Source organism: Geotrypetes seraphini, chromosome 5 (genome assembly GCF_902459505.1).
Source record: "Geotrypetes seraphini chromosome 5, aGeoSer1.1, whole genome shotgun sequence".
NCBI classification, from domain to species: Eukaryota; Metazoa; Chordata; class Amphibia; order Gymnophiona; family Dermophiidae; genus Geotrypetes; species Geotrypetes seraphini.
Genome location: NC_047088.1, coordinates 171,379,620 through 171,400,758, shown reverse-complemented (window position 1 = coordinate 171,400,758; position 21,139 = coordinate 171,379,620). Strand labels below are relative to the sequence as shown.

The 21,139-nt window shown below is 41.1% G+C and overlaps 1 protein-coding gene across 4 annotated transcripts in view; it reads right to left on the bottom strand.

Annotated features, from left to right (window-relative positions):
- Positions 1–21,139, bottom strand: part of SATB2 (SATB homeobox 2) — a 436,014-nt gene that overhangs the window by 247,264 nt on the left and 167,611 nt on the right. For all 4 annotated transcript variants that reach the window (XM_033947177.1, XM_033947180.1, XM_033947179.1 and 1 more), the window contains 2 exons: positions 17,424–17,550; positions 15,043–15,166 (listed from right to left, as the gene is read on the bottom strand). In XM_033947177.1, coding sequence (XP_033803068.1) covers positions 15,043–15,166; positions 17,424–17,550 — 251 coding nt within the window. The remainder of the gene's footprint in view (positions 1–15,042; positions 15,167–17,423; positions 17,551–21,139) is intronic.

Sequence of the window (21,139 nt, the reverse complement as noted above, 5' to 3'; positions counted from 1 at the left end):
TAAGTCTTATTAGACAATTAAATTGTGCAAGTAATTTGGCCGCACGGCCAAATTTGCGCACGCAACTTTAGTTGCCATATATAGACTCCGGGGGATTAGTGTGTAACTGCCTGACCCTCCCATACCCATCCCAGGTCAACTCCTCCCTTGCCCGTGTTAGATTTTGAGCGTGCAACTTATAAAACAGTAACAAATGTCAGTTATCTGACTTTTTGTCTGATTTGCTCCATATCTCTGCCAGACTGGCTCTTTTTGACTGCCTGGTTTTTTTAAATTGCTAATTAGTGCTAATTAAGACTAATTATAGCCAATAATTAATCATTAATGTCAATTGCATCTAACTATAAAGGCCCTCTTTTACTAAGCCGCAGTAGAGGTTTCTACCACGAATCAGAGCGCTAAATGCTCTGAAGCTGCTTCAACGCTCATAGGAATTCTATGAGTGTCAGAGCAGCACTGAAGCATTTAGTACTTCGGGCCATAGTAGAAACCTCTACTGTTGTTTCTTCATCATTTTTTGCCTTATGACAAATTCACTGTGTTCACTCATTTCTTCAACAAAGTTCTCTTCATATATTGATTTACTCTTTAGTTTTATCTAAACTTGATTACTGTAACTCAATTCTACTACTACTACTACTACTATTAATTATTTCTATAGCGCTATCAGACGCAAGCAGCGCTGTACAGAATCACAAAGAGTAAGAAAACAGTCCTTGCTCGAAAGAGCTTACAATTTAAACAGGTAAGACAGCCAAACAGGATGTCATGGATACAGTTAAGGGGAACGGTTAATCAGCTGACTTGGTTGGAGTGCAGAGGAATAGGGTTAAGGACTGAAAGCTATATCAAAAAGGTGGGTTTTCAGTTTGCTTTTAAACAAGGGAAGGGAAGGGGCTTGACGGACAAACTCGGGCAATTTATTCCAGGCATAGGGGGCAGCTAGATGAAAGGAACAAAATCTGGAATTGACAGTAGAGAAGGGTAAAGTTAAGAGTGACTTATCTGAGGAACGGAGTTCTCTGGGAGGTGTATAAGGAGAGAGAAGTGAGGAGAGATATTGAGGCGCAGCAGAATGAACACACTTGTAGGTCAGCAATAAGATCTTGAACTTGATGGCAGATAGGGAGCCAGTGAAGTGGGTGGGGTGACATGAGCATAGCGAGGTTGGTAGAAGATTCACGCAGCAGTGTTTTGCGCAGATTACAAAAGGAAGAGGCGACACTGAAGGATACCAGTTAGGAGTAGATTGCAGTAATCTAAGCGTGAGGTTATGAGAGCTTGGATAAAGGTCCAGGTAGTGTGCTCAGAGAGGAAGGGGCGAATTTTGGTGATATTGAAGAGAGAGAAACAACAAGTCTTAGCATCATGTTGGATATATGTAGTAAATGAGAGGTCAGAATCGAAGATGACGCCAAGGTTGCGAGCAGAGGAGACTGGAACAATGACAGTATTATTTACAGAGATGGAGAAAGGAGGAAGAGAAGCAGAGGGTTTAGGAGGAAAGAGGAGCAGCTCAGTCTTGGACATATTTAGTTTCAGATGATGGCAGGATATCCAGGCAGCAATGTCAGTCAAACAAGCAGAGACTTTCTCTTGGACTTTAGGTGAAATTTCAGGTGTAGAGAGGTAGACCTGAGAGTCATCAGCATAACAGTGATACTGGAAGCCATGGGAGGAGATCAGGGCACCAAGGGAAAAGGTGTAGAGAGAGAAGAGAAGAGGTCCTATGACAGAACTCTGGGGTACACCAACCACTAGCAGGGTAGCATCAGAAGAGGACCCACCAATACATACACTAAAGGTCTTTTGGGAAAGGTAGGAGGCAAACCAGGAGAGGACAGAATCACGGAATCCAAACGAGGACAGCATATCAAGGAGTAAGCTGTGATTTACAGTATCGAAGGCAGCAGACAGATCAAGAAGGATAAGGATAGCGTAAAGGCCCTTTGATCTGGCCAAGAACAAGTCACTACAGACCTTAGTCAGGGCAGTCTCCGTGGAGTGTTGGGGGTGAAAACCAGATTGTAGAGGATCGAGAATCTGTCGAGTTGAAAGGAAGTCCAGTTTACCTAATTACCAGTCACATCGTTTACAGTTCGTACAAAATACTGCTGTTAGATTATTATATGGATGTTCAAAATTCGACCATGTGACTCCACTTCTTAAAGCAGAACATATTCTTCCTATAATTTACCGGATTGCTTACAAATATAATATAATCACTTTTTTAGTTCTGTTCTTTGGACTTCCTCTTTTTCTGCCTAGTTTTTTTAGTCCATTATACAGCACCTAGATCTCTTCATTCATCTGAACAACATCTTTTGTGGGTTCCTTCTTTTAGACAATTTCTTGATGTACACAGAAATTCTCCATTTTCAGTAATGGTGCCAGTTCTCTGGAACTCTCCTCCCATTTATCTTCGTGAAGAAAAATTGTTTATTACATTTAAAACCCAATTAAAGGCATTTTACTTCTCTCAAGCATTTACCTTATGGATTGGTTTTGGTTGTTTTTTTTGGAAGTTATATTATTATGGGCTCCCCTATTTTTATTTTATCTAATTTCCCATTGCAAATTTTATTGATGCCACTTAATTGCCCAGGTATAGAGGCTGATATATCCTAATATAACTTCAAATGCATTAAAAATAAGCTAAAATACTTAGGGCTTCTTTTACTAAGCTGCGCTAGCGGTTTTAGCGTGCGCGCTAATGTTCTTGGCATGTAGCGCGGAGTTAGCGTGTGCGGCAGTGCAGCGCTCTCTAAAAATGCTAGCATACCTTAGTAAAAGGAGCCCTTAGGTGTATATTTCTGCCCCACTGTTGATGAAACAATTCAGATGAACGAAGAATTTGTACTTCAAAAAGTTAAAGACTTATCTACGCAGTGGTCGCCACTAAGGTTGTCATGGTGGGGCAGGCTAGACACTGCAAAAATGATGATTGTTCCTAAAATAAACTATATCTTAAGTTTACTACTGATATTTTTCCAACACAAACTTCTATCGGAAGGTGGAAAGTATCTGAAATCCATGATAAATATCATGTACCATACAATCAATTCTATAAATGGATACAAGTCCAACATTGTTTAAGGTCCTTTGTCAAAACTTCACAGCTCACCAATAAAAGACCAAGCTTATTGGAGTACATTAATAAAATTTATTTTAAGAAAGGAGCGGCATCTATCTGGTACAAAGTGCTACGTGACAACAAATTCGGCAGATCTGTTGGCACTGAGTCTACGTGGGCCTATGTACTTAAGATGGAAATATTCAATAAACAAGTCCATAAAGCTTTGAAAACTTCCACCATAATTCAATCTATATATTTCATTCTACATAAAGCAGTATGGACCCTGTACAAACTGAGCAAAATGAGATCTAATGAGTCAGATAAATGCTGGTCTTGCAATGAGACGGGTACACTGGTTCATTTACTTTATTAATGTGATCGATTACAACTATATTGGCAAAAAGTATGGGTTTCCATTTGTTCTTTGATTAATTCCCATGAACCATTGAACATAAATATCATCATCGTGGATAGTCTTTTCATCAAAGCGTCAATTACAGACAACAGTCTAAATTACTACATATTCTACTCAACTTAGCTATAAAAATAATTCTCACTCATTGGAAGGACTTTTCAAATGTTGAATAAATGGAATGGTGGAACCTAGTAAGCCTAACTGCTAAATATGAAAGAGTGTTTGCAGAAAAAAAGGGTTGCTTGCATATTTTTTAAAAAATTTGGTATCCTCTCATAAAATATAGCGACATATCACATCTAAAATGAATATTATTATTATTTCTAGAAGTGGTAATGTACACCCATGCTGTTAGTTTCTTGTGTTAATACAGGTTGGCTTTTCAGCCAACAATATAGGCGTGGAGGGGCATAATCGAAAGGGACGTCTAAGTCCATTTAAATCCAACTCGCAAATCGTCCAAAGTAAAAAATAGCTTAAGACACATTTTCAAAAAATACATCCAAAATTTTTTTACTTTTGAAAATTATCTAATTATACGTCCTGCAGATCTGATCGTCCAAGTCGCTAAAACGTCCATCTTTATACCACATTTTCATCTAACTTTTCGTCCTAGTCCAAAACGCCTAGAACAAGCCCTGTTGGACGTGGGAGGGGTCTGCAAAGTGATGGACTGAACACCCAGACATGCCACCTAAATAGTGGGGTAACTTACAGGGCACTGCTGTGAACTTCACAAAAAGGGTGCCATGTCTTCTCCTCACTACAGATCCCTTATAGGTCATGGTGAGCCCCCCAAACCACCTCCAGAATCCCCTAGACCCACTTATCTACCATCCCAATAGCCCTTATGGCTGCAGGAGCCACTTATATGCCAGTACAAAAGGGTTTTGGGGGTGTATAGGGGAGTATACATGTTTAAGTATCAATGCAGTGATTACAGGGGCTTATGGGCATGGGTCCTCCTCTGCATGAGTCCCTAACCCACCTCCATGACGGATTAAGCCGCCTCTGTGCTGGACGACTAGGCTTTCCTATGCCAGGCGGCCAGGTGATGATGGTCTGGAGGCTGAATTTTAAAGATATGATTAATATTTTTATGGGAATGGGGGTGTCAGGAATAACTGGAGTAGTGTGTGGGGGTCTATTTTATATGTTTTCAGTGCTTATCTGGTGACTTTAGGTGGTTTTTTGTGACTTAGACCATGGAAATGCAAGCAGTGTCTCACTTCCAGTTCACCACACAATTGTTTCCCACGTACTCACCTTAATAGGACCCCCAGGGACCCCTGAAGAATACTTTTTGTCGAAACGCAGACCGTGTTGGGTCCTGTAACCCTAGCGGACTAGGTCCTTTAAGGCTCTTATGTGGATGATTTACTTTTATGTGGATGGAATTATTTTATGTGGATGATTTTAGTGTACCTTTGGAACTTTGATACTTTCAAATAAAGTCCATTTGGGAACATCGTCACTCCACAGAGTTTTTTTGGTTTTTTACATGGTCTAAGTCACAATGTCCAAGTTCTGTTGATCGTGGGCTGTATAACTTTACTGTACGACTAAGTCTAAGCCGGCCCACATCCCGCCCAACTCCCGCCCTCGATACTCCTCCCGAAACGCCCCGTTTAGCTTTGGTCATTCAGCGGCACTATGAAGGCCTAGGTCGTTTAGAAATACTTCCAAAACCCGTTTTTAGTATCGGCACTTGGACGTATTTGGGAAATGTTCGTCCGAGTGCCGACTTAGGCAAGTTTTTGGACATTTTTCTCTTGATTATGAGACCCATATTATTTTTATTGTAAATTATATAGTTTTAAGAATTGTTATTTCAATTTACTTTGTTTAGTAATTGTGTTATTCATCATTTATTGTTATTTGAAAATTTTAATAAAATTTATTGAACTTTATTAAATAAAAGATTTTAACTTTTGTTTTATATTTGTGGTATATTAAATAAATTGAACTTGAAATTGACCTTGAACTAGTAAAAGGTGTGGGGTGGGAGTGTAAATTAATTTGCATGCACAAATGACAGTATTCTATAAACTGCAGGAAAATATGTGCACTAAGGCCCTGATTCTAATGTAATTGTGCTGTAAGCTAGGCAGCAGTAGACGCCCTACCACTGCCTAACTTAATTGTTTTAATTGATTCAATCGGCGTAGTAATTGACTGCGCCAATTAAAAATGAATTAAAATGTCATTTAAAAAAATGAGGGCACCCACAGGTGCTTCCAAGCATTGTCCTAAGTAGGCACCTTGTGGTGTTTAAGCCCACTGTATGGATGGTTAACCCTGGAAGTGAACTTAGGCGCCTTTGACACAGAGTAAGTCATGTCTAAAGTTAAGCGTGCAAATGCCAACTTTCATTAATATTCTAAAATAAGAACTAAACGCTTACAGGGAACCCGCAAATCTATGTTTTCTGTGCAGGGCTCGGCGCTTTGGAATGCCTTACCTTTGGCTGTGCGCCAATCGAACATTCTTTGGCATTTTAGAAAGGGGGTGAAAACTGTCTTTTTTGAGCGCTTTTTTGGTGCTAGCCATGCGACAGTGTGGGTTTGAGCTTTCTGATGTGATGTGTTGTATCATCTCAACTCTCTGGTAAAAAAATGTTTTTTTAGTCTTCACATGTTGAGGAAAGTGAGATCCTGCTTCCGCCAACAACATTTTGTTGTCCTTGTACAATCAATCATTCTTTCCAGACTGGACTATTGTAATTCCATCTATCTAAGTCTAACCAAGAAAAATCTTCAAAGACTTCAGCGGATCCAGAACACTGCGGCCAGGTTGATCTTCACAAAAAGCAAATTCGATCATGTTTCCTCGCTTCTGTCAAAACTTCACTGGCTTCCGGTGATTTCCAGGATTCACTTTAAATGTTCCTGCCTAATTTTCAAGATCCTACATGGCATTCTTCCCCTAATCCCACTATCCTTGGATTCTTCGAGACCTGACACTACCAGATCCGCCCACATACTCAAACTATCTTTCCCCTCGTTAAAAGGCATCATGTATGCAGGGAAATTAGGGAAATCCCTTTTCTTCAAACTCACTGAGCTTTGGAATAACCTCCCTGCCCTGCTGCTGAACCTAGGCTCATTCCAATTATTCCGAAAGCATCTGAAAACCTGGCTTTTCTCCAAATTATAAAGCTATCTATTTAAAATGTAAAGCTAGCTATCCTCTTCATAACCTCTATTTTCTTATTATGTCCTTCCCTCATTTATTGAATTTACCTGTAAACCGTGCCAAGCTCTATCTTTATGGAGATGATGCAGTATACAAACTTAAGGTTTAGTTTAGTTTAATATTTGTTTGTTCCTTTTATTATGATTGTGTATGTGCTTATTGTAACCTGCTTAGATTTGTGGATAGGCGGGTTATAAATAATTTTAAATTAATAATTGACCATATAGAATTTGCACTGCATGCATCATCCTCCTGCCTAACTCTAGCCAACAATTACAGAATTACTTTATTGTGGGCAATGTCGAATATACATGTATGAACTATCCAAATAACGGCTCAATATCACCGCTATATGGATAATTTTGGGGTACAGCCCTTACTTCATCCCACTACCACACGGATATTGGCAGAGTGGTTCGATGTTTTCCAGCTATCACCATCCAAATAAATACTGAAAATACCTTCGCCAGCTGCAGGTCAATGCATAGCACAGGGATCCTCAAATCCAGCCCTCAAGTTCCACTAATCTGGTTTTCAAGATTTCCACAATGAATATGTATGAGATCTATTTGCATGCAATGGAAGCAGAAATCCTGAAAACCAGATTGAGTTGTGGACCTCAAGGATTGGTTCAGCACCATATGAAAACTGATCCCTAAACAGGACCGTTGTGTGTGTATGCACGCTACGCTCTAATAAAGGTTCTAAAAACTAAAGTTCTTCTTTTTCTCCTCACTGACAATCCAAGAGCAGTAACTCAGCATGGAACATTTCTAAGAGCATTTCCTGATGAGCTTACATACCAGCTGGTTTGGTTTCAGTGGTTATTCTCAACCATGATGGCCCAGACACCCTGCTTCTACTCCACCAAACCATTACTCCTGACCCAGACCCCCCTGGGACAAGAGTACTAACAAATGCAGATGCTTTGCAACAATGGGCTCTCCAAATCCAAACATGTGTGTTTTCTTCTATGTGCTGGAGTGAAAAATCAATTTTTTAAAATTAATACATAGTCACAAATATTTTAAAAAGGAAAGGGAAGGAATCTAGTTCACGCCTTTTTCATTTATAGCTCAAGGCTAGTTATAGTCAGGAACAGTAGCTATTTCTCCTGTCCCCTGAGAGCTTGTGATCTAGTTTTCTGCCCGAGGCAATGAAGATCAAGTTACTTGCCAAAGATCACAAGAAACCAGTGGATTTGAACTGGACTTGCCTGCATCGCAGCCAGCTGCTCTAACCACGAGACGACTCCTCCACTTCTTGAGGAAAACTTGAAACACACAATAAATTTATTACCCAAACATTCTACTTTTATATATTTTCCCATTTCCAAAGTGACTTTTAAAACCACAACAGACCTCAAGCAAATGAGGGGAGTCTGAATTTCACTAGCCCCAGGGATGGCATTAGGAAAAGCATGCTTTCTTTTTCGCTCAGATGAGAATAGAGCAACATCCTGAGAACGGTCTGTCTCAATAGCTTAACAGAGAGCAAAGCTTGTTATGCTCCTCTCTTAGATGAATAACTAATTGCTAATTATTTTAATAAGTCGCTGCAATGACTGCTTGTACCACCAAATATATTCCCAGAACTACAGGTAGAAAAACATGGAGGCATGCCACACGAGAGAAGAGCAAGTGCCTCTTCACAGCCCATTACCCTGCAACCTTCTGCTTTTATAAAATGGATATTTTTAAAGAAATAAATGCAGCTCATCAGTAAGTTATTTTTCTATTTGACATATCAAATACAAGTTTCAGCAACTCATGTACTGGCTACGTCAAGAAGGGAATCAGAGCTATGGAATAATGGTGATCAGGGCCCTGTCCCAGAGGTACACCCAACTGGTCTGGTTTTCAAGATACCTTTATCTATGCACAAATCAGCTTCACAGTTATTTATTGGGGTAATCTAGAAAACTAAGCTGCTTAAAGTTACCTCTAGGTCAGGGGTGTCAAAGTCCCTCCTCGAGGGCCGCAATCCAGTCGCGTTTTCTCAACTCAGTTCTGGAGTACCCCATTGCCAGTCAGGTTTTCAGGATATCCACAATGAATATGCATAAACTTGATTTGCATACACTGCCTCCATTCTATGCAAATTTCTTTCAGGCATATTCATTGTGGATATCCTGAAAACCTGACTGGCAAAGGCTAGCGTAGCAGTGAATTTCCAGGCAACAGAAGGGGGTCATTCCACAGAGTGCATTTTGCCAGACTGGAAGATCTCTCAGCTATGCTGGATCAGTGACCCACACTACCATCCTCTCTGCCCTAGGAAAAATGACAGAAGACCTTAATCCGTCCTTTTTTTGGCATATGTTTCAAGCTAGCAGTTACCACATTATCATACAAGGACAGGCTGATTGAATGAATCATGATTCCAAGAAGGAAATAAATGAACTTAATATTTGGATGGAGACAAAAAAAATCTCATATTTTAATATTCAGGTAAGTCATGCATGAATGTCTGAGTCCTCCATACAAGAAGTTTGGAAGTCTGATGTCCCAAGATCAGGACAAAAATAATGACATCATTCCCATTTGGTCCTGGTTCTCTGGGGTTTATTTATTTGAAGAGAAGCCTTATGCTGTGGGATATTAAGCTGCAGTGATGTTACAGAAACAACAGAGCACTTCTAGTGCTAACAAAATGATTGCATTTTTCCCATTAGTGACAATCAGAATTCCCATCTGGGCTGAGAAGAGCTCCCTCCCCACCCCCCCCACCCCCAGCAGGAAGGATGAAGGATGGTGGAAAAGAAGCTCCCTGGACCGCACCTTTCCTCCCCAGCACAGCAAAGAACTCGCTGCGCCGTGAGCACGTTAATAAACAGAAGCGTTCACTCGGCAGTTCGACTCCTACGAGACAGCTTTGTAATTTGCTGCTGTCAATAATATATTAACCACTTGGGAAATGTAATGACATTTCACATATGGCATGATATTTTTTAAAATGGATTTGCGGGGTGGAATTGTATTAGATAGATTTGCAGGCTGTTTAATAGGCAGCTCTCAGAGAAAAAAAAAAAATTACCACTGTCTTTTGTAAGTCTTTTGGGCAACAATAACAAAGGTTAAAACTATAGCGAAAGATACCAATATAGGCTTTATATTCCCTACAAAGTGCAGCACCGTTGCTCACAGTAGCATGAAGGCTACTTCTTGAACAGGTCTGCAGCCAAGAACCCTACTGGAAACCTTTGACCTGGAACTACAGAGGATGAAACATTACCACCATTCTGAAATAGAAAGTTTTAAAAGTGATTGGAAATATAACTGCAGATGAAAGCAGTTAATTGAACAGCGCCAGCCTTGCAAGTTCAATATTTAGAGCCACAATAATTACAGTGTAGGGCGCCTTCATGTAATAGGTTGTGAAGTGGAGTAACCTTGAATGAGAGAGAGCAGGGCAGAGTATTTCTCCTTTATTTTATCAAGTTCTGCTTTTAAAGAAGAGGTTTTTGTCTTACCTTGGAAACCAGGTTAAGGGTTTGTAGTTAGGGCCGTCACACCTCACGCATAATTGATATGTTTATGACATGTATTTTACATTTAGATGGGCAACACCTTTCCTGACTTATGGGAGCTCAGATGCAATGACACTTCTGAATTGGATCTTAGCGGGTACGAGTGGGTATAGGTTAGATTTCATCAGAGATGGGCAGGGATGGGTGAAGTTTCGGTCCTCATGCTACGCTCTGCTCCCTACAGCCCTACACATTGGGTAAGTCCCTCTTATCTGTTCCCTTCTCCTCCTCCGTCAACTCTAGACTCCGTCCCTTCTTTCTTGCTGCGCCATATGCCTGCAGCAGGCTGCCAAAGTCAGTTTGTCGTGTTCCGTCTCTAGCAGTATGCGAATCCAAGCTAAAAGCCCGCTTCTTTGAAGCTGCTTTCAACTCTTAACTCCCAACTTTGACCGTTATACCATTCCTTCTACCAGAAACTCCCCAAACCTGAGATGTCCTGTCTGTTTCACCAAATTAGATTGTAAGCTCTTCTGAGTAGGGACCATCTATTGAATGTTAAATGTACAGCACTGCGTACGCCTTTCAGCACTATGAGGTTCATAATAAAAAAAAAAGAAAACATCTAAAAAGTGGCCTAAATTGGTACTTGGACGATCAAAAAGCCTGATCGTCCAAGTACCCATAATCAAAGGCGGGAGGTAGGTCGACCTACACCTAGGCGTGTAGCAGGTATAACCAAAACCTTAGGCAGGTTGCCTAGTCGGCACTTATATGTTTTGACTTAGACGAAGTCAAAACAGGTCTAAGTGCCGAAAAAGGGGCCGCTGAGCTGATCGTGGCTGCTGCGATCAGCTCAGTGGCCCCAGCAACCTGCCTACCCCCTACAGCCCTATCTCTCCTGCCGCGGGTCACAGCAGTTCGGGTAGAGGAGTGATGGCATCGTGATAGGGGAGATGAGGCATCTCTCCTGCTGCGATACTTCACCCTCTCCCCACACACAACCAACATCAGGGTAAGAGGGAGCCCAAGCCCTCTTGCCCTGGGCACCCGCGGCACCCCCAAGCCCTCCTGGCCTCTCGTCCCCCACCCCCCTACATGATTGGACAGGAGGGAGCCCAACCCCTCTTGCCCAGGCGGACCCCCTACCCCCCACCCCCCACAATACGGGCAGGAGAGATCCCAGGCCCTCCTGCCCTTGACACAACCCCCCGCCCCAACGACTGCCCCCGAACCCCCGATCGCCACCCCCACCGACTCGTGACTCCCCCACCGACCCCATGACCCCTCCCACCCCCAATCCCACCCCCCCCCATACCTGTAAAATGTTGGACGGACGGACGGGTGCCAAACCCACCTGTCTGGCAGGCCAGTCGGCTGCAGAATGAGGCCGGATTGGCCCAGGCGTCTGTAACCCCGCCCACAGGTGGGGCCTAAGGCGCCTGGGCCAACCAGAATAGGCCCACCCACATTTTACAGGTATGGAGGGTGGGATTGGGGGTGGGGGGGTCGTGAGGTTGGCGGGGGGGTCGCGTGTTGGTGGGGGGGGCCGATCGGGGGTTCGGAGGAGGTGGTCGTTGGGAGGGGTTGTGTCGAGGGTAGGAGGGCCTGGGATCCCTCCTGCCCGTAGTGTAGTGGGGGGTAGGGGGTCCGCCTGGGCAGGAGGGGTTGGGCTCCCTCCTGCCCAATCATGTAGGGGGGGGGGGGGACGAGAGGCTAGGAGGGCTTGGGCTCCCTCCTGGCCTGATTGTAATCAGGGGGTGCCACGGGTGCCTGGGGCAAGAGGGCTTGGGCTCCCTCTTGCCCTGATGTTGTCGGGGAATGTTGGGGTGCCGTGGTGCAAGAGGGCTTGGGCCCCGAATGTAATTTGGGGGGGGTCGGTGCCACGGGGCAGGAGGGCTTGGGTTCCTTCCTGCCCCGATGTCGTGGGGGGGGGGGGGGTTTGGTGTGGATTCTGTAACCGGTGTTGTTTTTGACAGACACCGGTTACAGAATCCAGCTTTTAGGCGAAGGACTGGCTCCTCCTTCGCCTAAAAGCCCTTGTGTTGGACGTTTGGGGCTTAGGCGTTTTTTTAGTTCATTATGGGGTATATGTGTAGACGTCGTAGGGGTATAAGTGTAAACGTAGTGGTGGTCTGGGCGTTTAAACAGCTGAATGTAGAGGCAGGCCATTATCAAAAAAAACCTCCATTTGGACGTTTTTTTTTATTATAGACATTTTCCCTGCTTCTACTTTCAACGTTTAAGGCCTTAGGCCAAAAGGGAACTTAGACGTTTTTTTTTTATTATGCCCCTCTATAGAAATGATAAATAGTAGTAGTGCTAGTAGTACACATTTTGGAATAGGACACATTTGAAGCTTAAATCAGTTAATCATTCAATTTTTTCTATTTTCATACAAAATTTTCTAGTCATGTAAACATCCCATTGTTTTTTCCTTTATTGTGAACTTTTCTGTATACCATTGTAGTACCTCAGCTCTTTCCCCTTTGTTCCTGTTAGTTGCCGAACCAAAGATTGTCTTGTTATATTTCTGATTGTTTTGTACCCCATATTTTTATTATTATGTACAGCGCTTAGAAAGTTTTATAAGCATTTTTATCAAATTTTAAATAAACTTGAAACTTGGTAGACAGATTTTAACAAACTGAACATTCAGGCGTCATGTTAATTTCAGTTCACAATGGTTCCTATATAAATCCATGTCCAAGTATTTTTTTCTCATACCTTAACATGTCACACCAATGCTTTTCACAGATTCAAAATTAACTTACAGTTTTGCACTTGTGGATTGGAAAATAGGACTTCAGTTGGCTATTAGGCTGAAGGTAAGAGCTCTATGCTTTCCTCTTGCTCCTCCTACCCCCAATTCTTACCAAGCGTGGAGGAGCATAAGCAAAAGAAACGTCTAAGTTCGTTTTGGGCCTAAGTCACAAGTCGCTCAAAGTCAGACATGGGAAAAGGTCCATTTTTGAAAAATACGGCCAACATATTTTTTTTTAAAAAAAAATCATCCAACTGTACGTCCAGCCCTCTGATCGTCCAGACCGCTAAGTCCTCCATCTTTATACCCCATTTTCATCCAAAAATTCGTCCAAGTCACAAACGCCTAGAAAAAGACCTTTTGGGCATGAGAGGGGCTAGAAAAGTGATGGACGGGACACACCAGAGTAGTGGGATACCTTACAGGGCACTGCTGTGAACTTCACAAAAAGGGTGCCACATAAACATCTCACTACAGCTCCTTTATAGAGGTCATGGTGAGCCCCCAACACCCCCCCAGAACCTACTAGACCTACCTATCTCCCCAATAGCCCTTTTGGCTGCAGGAGTCACTTATATGGCAGTACAAAAGGGTTTGGGGGGTTTTTGGAGGGTGCACATTTTTCACCATGAATGCAGAGATTAGAGTAGGCTATGGGCCTGGGTCCTCCTCTCCATGGTTCACTAACCCACCCCCAAGACCACTTAAGCCACCTCTGTTCAGCTCTACTAGGCTTTCCTATGCCAGGCTGCCAGGTACTGATGTTCTGGAGGCAGATATGTAAAGTTGTTATTACGATTTTTTATGGGGGGGGTCAGTGTGTTGGGGTCTGTACTTTGTGTCTGCAGTGCTTATTTGGTCACTTTGGATACTTTTTGTGGACTTAGACCTGGTTTTAGATGGCCTAAGTCACAACGTCCAAGTTCCGTCTAGGCAGTGTTGTAAAACTTTCGTCTATACATGCGGTACAGCTAAGTCTAGGACGCCCAAATCCCACCCTCGGCACTCCTCCTAAAATGCCCCTTTTAGCTCTGGTCATTCAGCAGGCCCAAGTCATTTTTAAATACATCTAAAACCCAATTCGATTATCGGCACTTGGACAACCTGTGTTACTGATCATCAAGTGCCGATTTAGGCCAGTTTTTAGATGTATTTCTGTTTCGATTATGAGCCCCATAGTCTACAGCATGCTACTCAGGGTAACAAGAAATATAGGAGTAGCTTCTGTTGTAAAATAAAAATACTGAACCCTTCAACACTGTCACAATTGTGGTCTTATGCTATAACAGGAGGCTTCCCTCTGCCTTTCTGGCCTTTTCTTCTCCCTCCATAAAATTGCAAAATGGTCTCTGCTGATATAACTTCTCAATATTCTGGTATATTCACTGCCAGTACTGTACTTTCATTTTTCCCCTATGGACAAGTCAGTAGTTTTATAATACATGAGAATGCAATTAAAAATTATTTTGCATACAAGAAACCTGATTTATTAAACTGTTTTTACGCATAAGGCTTTTTTAAATTACCTAGAAGAATCAGGCCTTATAAGAGTAAAATAAAGAATACAAATGTATATACTGGGGGGGGGAACCCTCATTTGCACTAAGTCTGGGATCACTTTCCTTCCTACAGGTAACAGTTCCACAGCTAACTAAAGTACAATGATAACATTTTATCCAATCAGTGCCCATAATGTACTACAATTGTAAGAATCAGATCTAATATCCTGGACAACATCATTATACAGAGCAACAATATATTTGTGTACAGTTTGGTACAGGACATATTTTTGCTATTCCTGGAAGGCTCAGCATATAATATAGGGAAGTTATGTAAAGTTCCCTGTAGTGCCTCCTAGGCTGCCCCACTGCTCTGCTGGGGTATCTTTGTGACCAGATCAGTAAGACTGCTAGCCCCCAGACATCCCAATGGTTTGTTTATATGCGTTTTTCTCTAAGATGTTTTTTGTTTGAAAATGGCCCTTAAAGAAAGACTCAATGAGCACAAAACCATCTTACTGCAATTTTTAAACCAGAAAGATAGAGCATTGAATTTACTGCAAAAGTGTTCATAAACCAGTGTCTTCCATGGACCTGGAAGCCTTTGTCAATTCTGGGAAGACTGACCTGAGAAAGAGGGCATTCTTTGGCTAGGGTACTCTGATTCATCTCTTTGAGCAGCTCCCTTAAGGCATTGCGGACGGTGGCATGGTTCCATTGCTCTGCTGGCAGGTCCTCCAACTTTGAGCAACTGTATAAACATGAAGCATAGATATCAAGAGAAAGAAAGTTCACCTGCTTAGGTACCAGTTCTCCCCATTTCCCGGCCGACAATCTTTCACAGCCAGCTCCCACTTACTCCCAAGGCTCAGGCTTTCCTTTAAGGCAGGGCTGCCCAAGTCCGGTCCTTGAGATCTATTGGCAGGCCAGGTTTTCAGGATATCCACAATGAACATGCATGAGAGAGATTTGCATACCAAGAAGGCAGTGCAGGCAAATCTCTCTCATGCATATTCATTGTGGATATCCTGAAAACCTGGCTTGTCAGTAGATCTCGAGGACCGGACTTGGGCAGCCCTGCTTTAAGGTATAACCTTTTGGGACTTAGATGTTTTGAGACCAGCCAAGAATAGTAATTAATCATATATAAGTGATGTAACATATGCACTCAGTCATTTCCTCCAAAACGGCGGGAACTGTTAAGCATAGTGTAAAACAGGCTATTTAGGGGACTACAGAAAGTAGTCTTCAGAGACTGGCCCCCTCAAAAATAAAAAAAATAGAAAGAGAAGTCTCCACTGGAATGCTAGAAATGCACAAAATATATTTATTGATTTTAAACTTCTTTGCATTAGTTTTGTGAAACAAGTACAGTACATGACTTCCTCCTTTTTCTGTGGAAGGTGTACGCAAGAACACACATTTTATTTTTATTGATTTTATTTAATTATTTGTTATACTGCCATTCATTAATCACATCATGGCAGTTTACAATCCAAGGAGTGTATAAACTGTACAATATATTTAAAACAAATGAAACAAAGCGATGAGGACACATAAGGGATAGAAATGAATAGCACAACAAAATTTCCAAGTTCCAACAATAGAAATATTAATGGGAAACATAATTTAGACTGGGAGTCTCAACCTAGTTCTCGGGATGCACCCAGCCAGTCAGGTTTTCTAGATACCCACAATGAATATGCATACAATGGAGGTGGTGCACTCAAATTTCTCTCCTACATATTCATTGTGGATAGCTTGAGAACCAGACTGGCTTGGTGTGTCCTGAGAACACGGTTGCGAACCCCTAACAGAGGCCCTTTTACTAAACTGCGCTAAGAAATGGGATTAATGTACCTATTATGAAGGTCTCTCCTACTCACTAAGCCAGCTTCTTATATAGCTGTGAAAAAAAAGAAGCCTTTTTTGTATTTATTTCTTTTGTGGCCATGTGCTAATGTTATCATTAGAGTGTGACTATTTTAAAAAAATGTAGGAGCCTTTACCCTTAAGAGGCGGTAAGAGCTCCTGTGTTAACCCTGTGGTAATCAGCATGCACTAATGTGTATGCATTAACTGGTTACCGCTTCAACACCCACTCTCTGCTCATTTTGCATCCCTGACACACCCCATTAAAAAAAAAAACAAAAAAATTAATACCACGCATTAAGCACAACAAATGTCAACATGAACACAGGATGTTGTAGTACTTCCTATGTTAGGCCATTTTTTGCTGCATTAGAAATGCGATTGTGCTCAACGCAGCTTGGTAAAAAGGTCCCTTAGACCCATCAACCTATCTGATATAAGGTGCCAACCCCTAAAACTGATGTCTAAAGAGGCGAGTACATGGTTTTGTGCCAGGAAACCTGCAGCCATTTGCCAGTGCTATAAAAATTCCAGTTACGGACACAGGGATATACATGTGGTTATAGATAATAGAGGGAGGGGAGGAATCAGCAGGAGAAACTCTGGAAGTGTTCAGTAGTTAAAAGAAATTCTGAGCTGCAAATAATCGTTTGCAAGGTCATACCTCTTCCCTGTCTTCCGGCAGAGTTAGCAGAGGAAGCCCTACGTTCCTCAAGTTTCCTCTCTGCGATTGCCTCTTAGGAGAAGAGGCCACAGGCCAGATACAGCTCAAGGCATTACAAGACAAATACTGGACAGAACTGAACTGTTTATTTTATAAAGACAATGTGCCTATCAGTTGAATTGGGCCTGCAGGGCTCATTAAATTAGTGGCTGTGTAAAGCTGCAGGTCTTTAATGATTGATTGAGTTTCACTATATTACCCCTTCACTACTCTGTAAGCAAAGAAAACAAACTGGCTAGAAGGTTGATGGTAACTGCATTGTAATAGCTCCCCCTTTCCCCTTAATTTTCCTTTTCATTTCATCAAACGCACAGAAATTAATGAAGACAGGATGCGCTAGTCTCTATAGTAATGCTGTGATCGACGGAGCAGCTCAGAGAATAGGGAAGGACAGCTGTTCAGAGACACTCACCTTTGTAATTGGATTTTCAATGTCACAACATGGTACACATCTTGCAGCATGTCGGCCACTGTCGCATCTGGAGCATCCGTCACAAAACTGAGGGGGAGGGGGTTCCACTTTCCTACTTTGATTATGCCTGTGAAAAAAAAAACAACATACAATGGGAGAGATTTATTTGCTGTTTGTTGACTAAACATTTTGACTCGCACGCTCATAAATTCCTTTCAGGGTACAATCGTCTCAAAGAGGAAGGGCACAGTTGAGGATCATGATACTGAGAAACAAGAGAAGACACTTATTTCAAATACAAATTTAGCACTCACGGTACATTTTTGTCCAACTTAATAGAAAAGTAGCCTCTATTTTTATTATTAAAGAGGTAACCCAAACCTGAACTTGAACCTAACCTGAGTCATTCTTGTGGTGAACGCTTGAAGCGGCCTGCCTGTGGAGGTGGTGGAGAAAAGAAATATATCTAGATTCAAGAAAGTTTGGGACAAGTACATTGGCTCTCTAAAGAAGAGGAGAGGATAGTAAATGGCATGGTTAGGCAGACTAGATAAGCCTTATGGTCTTTATCTGCCTTGATTTTTTTTTTTTTCTCTGTTTTCTCAAATCGAACGGAACCTAAACCATTATTCAAAAGTATTTCTTGACTCAGAACTGGAATGTAACCTCAAAAAAAAAATTATTGGTTCAACCAAAAAAATTTTTTAAACTAATATGGCCCACTCACTGACTCCAGAACCAGGATGAATTAAAATTGCGTCTCAGTTTAGGTTCCCCAGTGCCATGCACTTACTGGCAATTCTAAAACAGCACCTTGGCACATGCCTATTGAAGAATACCAGCTTATGTCAGCATTGGACTGCCTATGTTTGGGCACATTCTCTTATAGCATGTCAATGACAGGTATAAGCTGGCATGTCTAACTGTGCCCAATGATGTAAGTAATAGAGAATGAAACGGACAAATTTTACCCCATCCCCACGGGAACTCATTTTCCCGTCCTGGCGAGTTCTTTTCCTGTCCCTGCCCCATTCCTTCAAGCTCTGTCCTCATCTGCACAAGCCTCAAACACTTTAAAATCATAAGTAGCAACATTCTAGAGCTCAGGTTGTGATGTCATAATGCCTCATTCCACCAATGCCTAAGCTTCGTCCTCATCTGCACAAGCCTCAAACACTTTAAAATCATAAGTGTTCGAGGCTTGTGCGGTTAAGGCAAAGCTTACAGGAATGGGGCATGGACAAGGACAGTGACAAACGGGGTTGGGACTAGGGTTACCAGACGTCCAGATTTCCCCGGACATGTCCTCAAAAGGAGGACATGTCTGAGGGTCCTGACGGCTTTTCAAAACCCGGGCCGTCAGTGGTCTCTTATTTATGGTTCTGAGCGCTTTAGCATGTTTATAAGAGTTATTCAAGGAAAGTGGTTCTGCAGGGATTTTGGTTTTGGTTTTGTTTTGGCATGCACTACTGTTGCCAACATAATGATAGTACAACAATAGCATTTAAGTTCATGATAACATCAGATGAATTTATCAAAAAAAGAAGTTTTAACATTTTTCCTATAAGTTTGGTAGGAATTCAGAAGCCATAATCAAACCTCTTAACGTTATACTCCATTTGCTAGCTTGGAAAGATATTGTTCTTTCAGAAATCTTGTATACATGCATCCTTTTAAGGATGGGAAAGAGAAAAAAGAATAACCTCGTGTACAGCATTCATTACATGAAAGTCTGAAATGTTTCAACATGTAGCATGGTGCATTTCCAAATAGACTCTTAAAAATGATATCAGCAAATTTGAAAAGTACTCTCGCTTTAACGGGAAGACAATCAATGCAATTTCCCACGAAATGTCCCCGTCTCTCTTCTTTTCAGAAGGCATTATAAAGTGTACAGAAACACTAAAAACACTGTCTACCAGATGCAGATGTGTTTTTTTACTAATAATAATATAACAATAATAATTTATTTTTATATACCGCCATGCCAAAAAGTTCTAGGCGGTTCACAACAATCAAGCCTAATACATACAATGCAGATAGATACATCTGGTTACAATTCAACAGGATTAAAATACATGGCGTGCAGGTGTAAAACGACAATTTAAAAATAAAAATGTTAAAAGTTAAAAAACAAGATACATTAAGATAACAAACTATCAAATAACTGTGTCTTTAGCTGTTTTCTAAAATCAAAATAAGAAGAAGCCTCTAACATAATTTTTCCAAGCCATGTATTCAATTTAGCGGCCTGGAATGAAAAGGTTCTCTCAAGGAACCTCTTGTAACGACAAGATTTTATGGAGGGATAAACAGATGTACTCTTCGTGTACTCTTATTAGAGTAACTCAGAGAAAAATGAGGAGCAAGATAACCTGGTGACATACCAAAAACTACTTTATAACAAATGCATCAAAACTTAAACAAGCCTATAGACTCTATCGGCAGCCAGTGGAGTTTTTGATAAAAAGGGGTAATATGCTCCCATTTTTTTAAAGCCAAAAATGAGACGAACAGCAGTATTCTGAACCACTTTCAATTTTTTTAAAGGATTTTCTTGTAAGCACCTAAATATACAATGTTACAATAGTCAAGAATACTTAAGATAGAGGACTGAACCAACAAACGAAAAGAGGCTTCGTCAAAATACTTCTTAATGGTGCGAAGCTTCCAAAGCACAGAGATACATCTCTTGAACATTAAATCTGTATGTTTTTCCAATGTAAGATGTTTATCCAGAGTTACTCCCAATATTTTTCCTTATTTATATATATTTATTGAAATTTTCAATATATTACAAGAAATAAACATTCTTGCTAAGGAAATACAGCCAAAATAAATGGTAACACATCATATCAGATTATATGAAGATGAAAATAAAATTCTTGCTTCCTTAGACCACTAAATGTTGGGGAGTAATGGCAATTATTATTAAGAAGTTAAACAAAAAGGAAAAAGAACCAATCAATGAAAGGCTATAACACACTCTGCATTATAATAATAATTCCCCGCTAAACACCAGCAATTTTCTTAAGCTCCAGAAATGATTTTAGCTGCTCTGGCTGAAAAAATATATATTTAACCTGAGCAAATTTTACTACACATTTACAAGGGTACGCCAGTAAAAAAAGACGCCCCAAGTGCCCTGGTCTCCTATCGCAAAGACAAAAATTATTTCCTCTTTTCCTGGGTAACCTTAGTTACATCCAGGAATACCCATATCTTTTTACCATGAAACAGTTCTTTTGATAAACGGAAATAAAGTTTCATAAAGGAATCCAAATCTTGTTGAAATATAAATGAAATCAGAAGTGTCACTCTCAATGAAGAGTCAGATATTGACTCTTCCAAAATATCTGATATATTGTTAACATCCAATTGCGGTGTATCTGGTTGAATTCCCTCCATTGATTCCCGAGATCTAGTTGTTTGTGGAAGATAATATATTTTATTTAATGGAGGAATATGGTCTGGTGAATATTTTAAAACTTCCAACAAATATCTTTTAAACATCTCATATGCAGAAATCCCGGGTACTTTGGGGAAGCTCCCAAAATTTTTATGGATTGTTCGATATTGTAGTCCAGACCATTCACATGTATCATTGTTTCTTTGATCTTGTCATTGGGAGTTGCTAAGAAAAATTTAGTTTATTCCGTATTTAATTTCAATTTAAAAGCAGTCATCCAGAGTTCAATCTGGTTTAAAATAGTTAC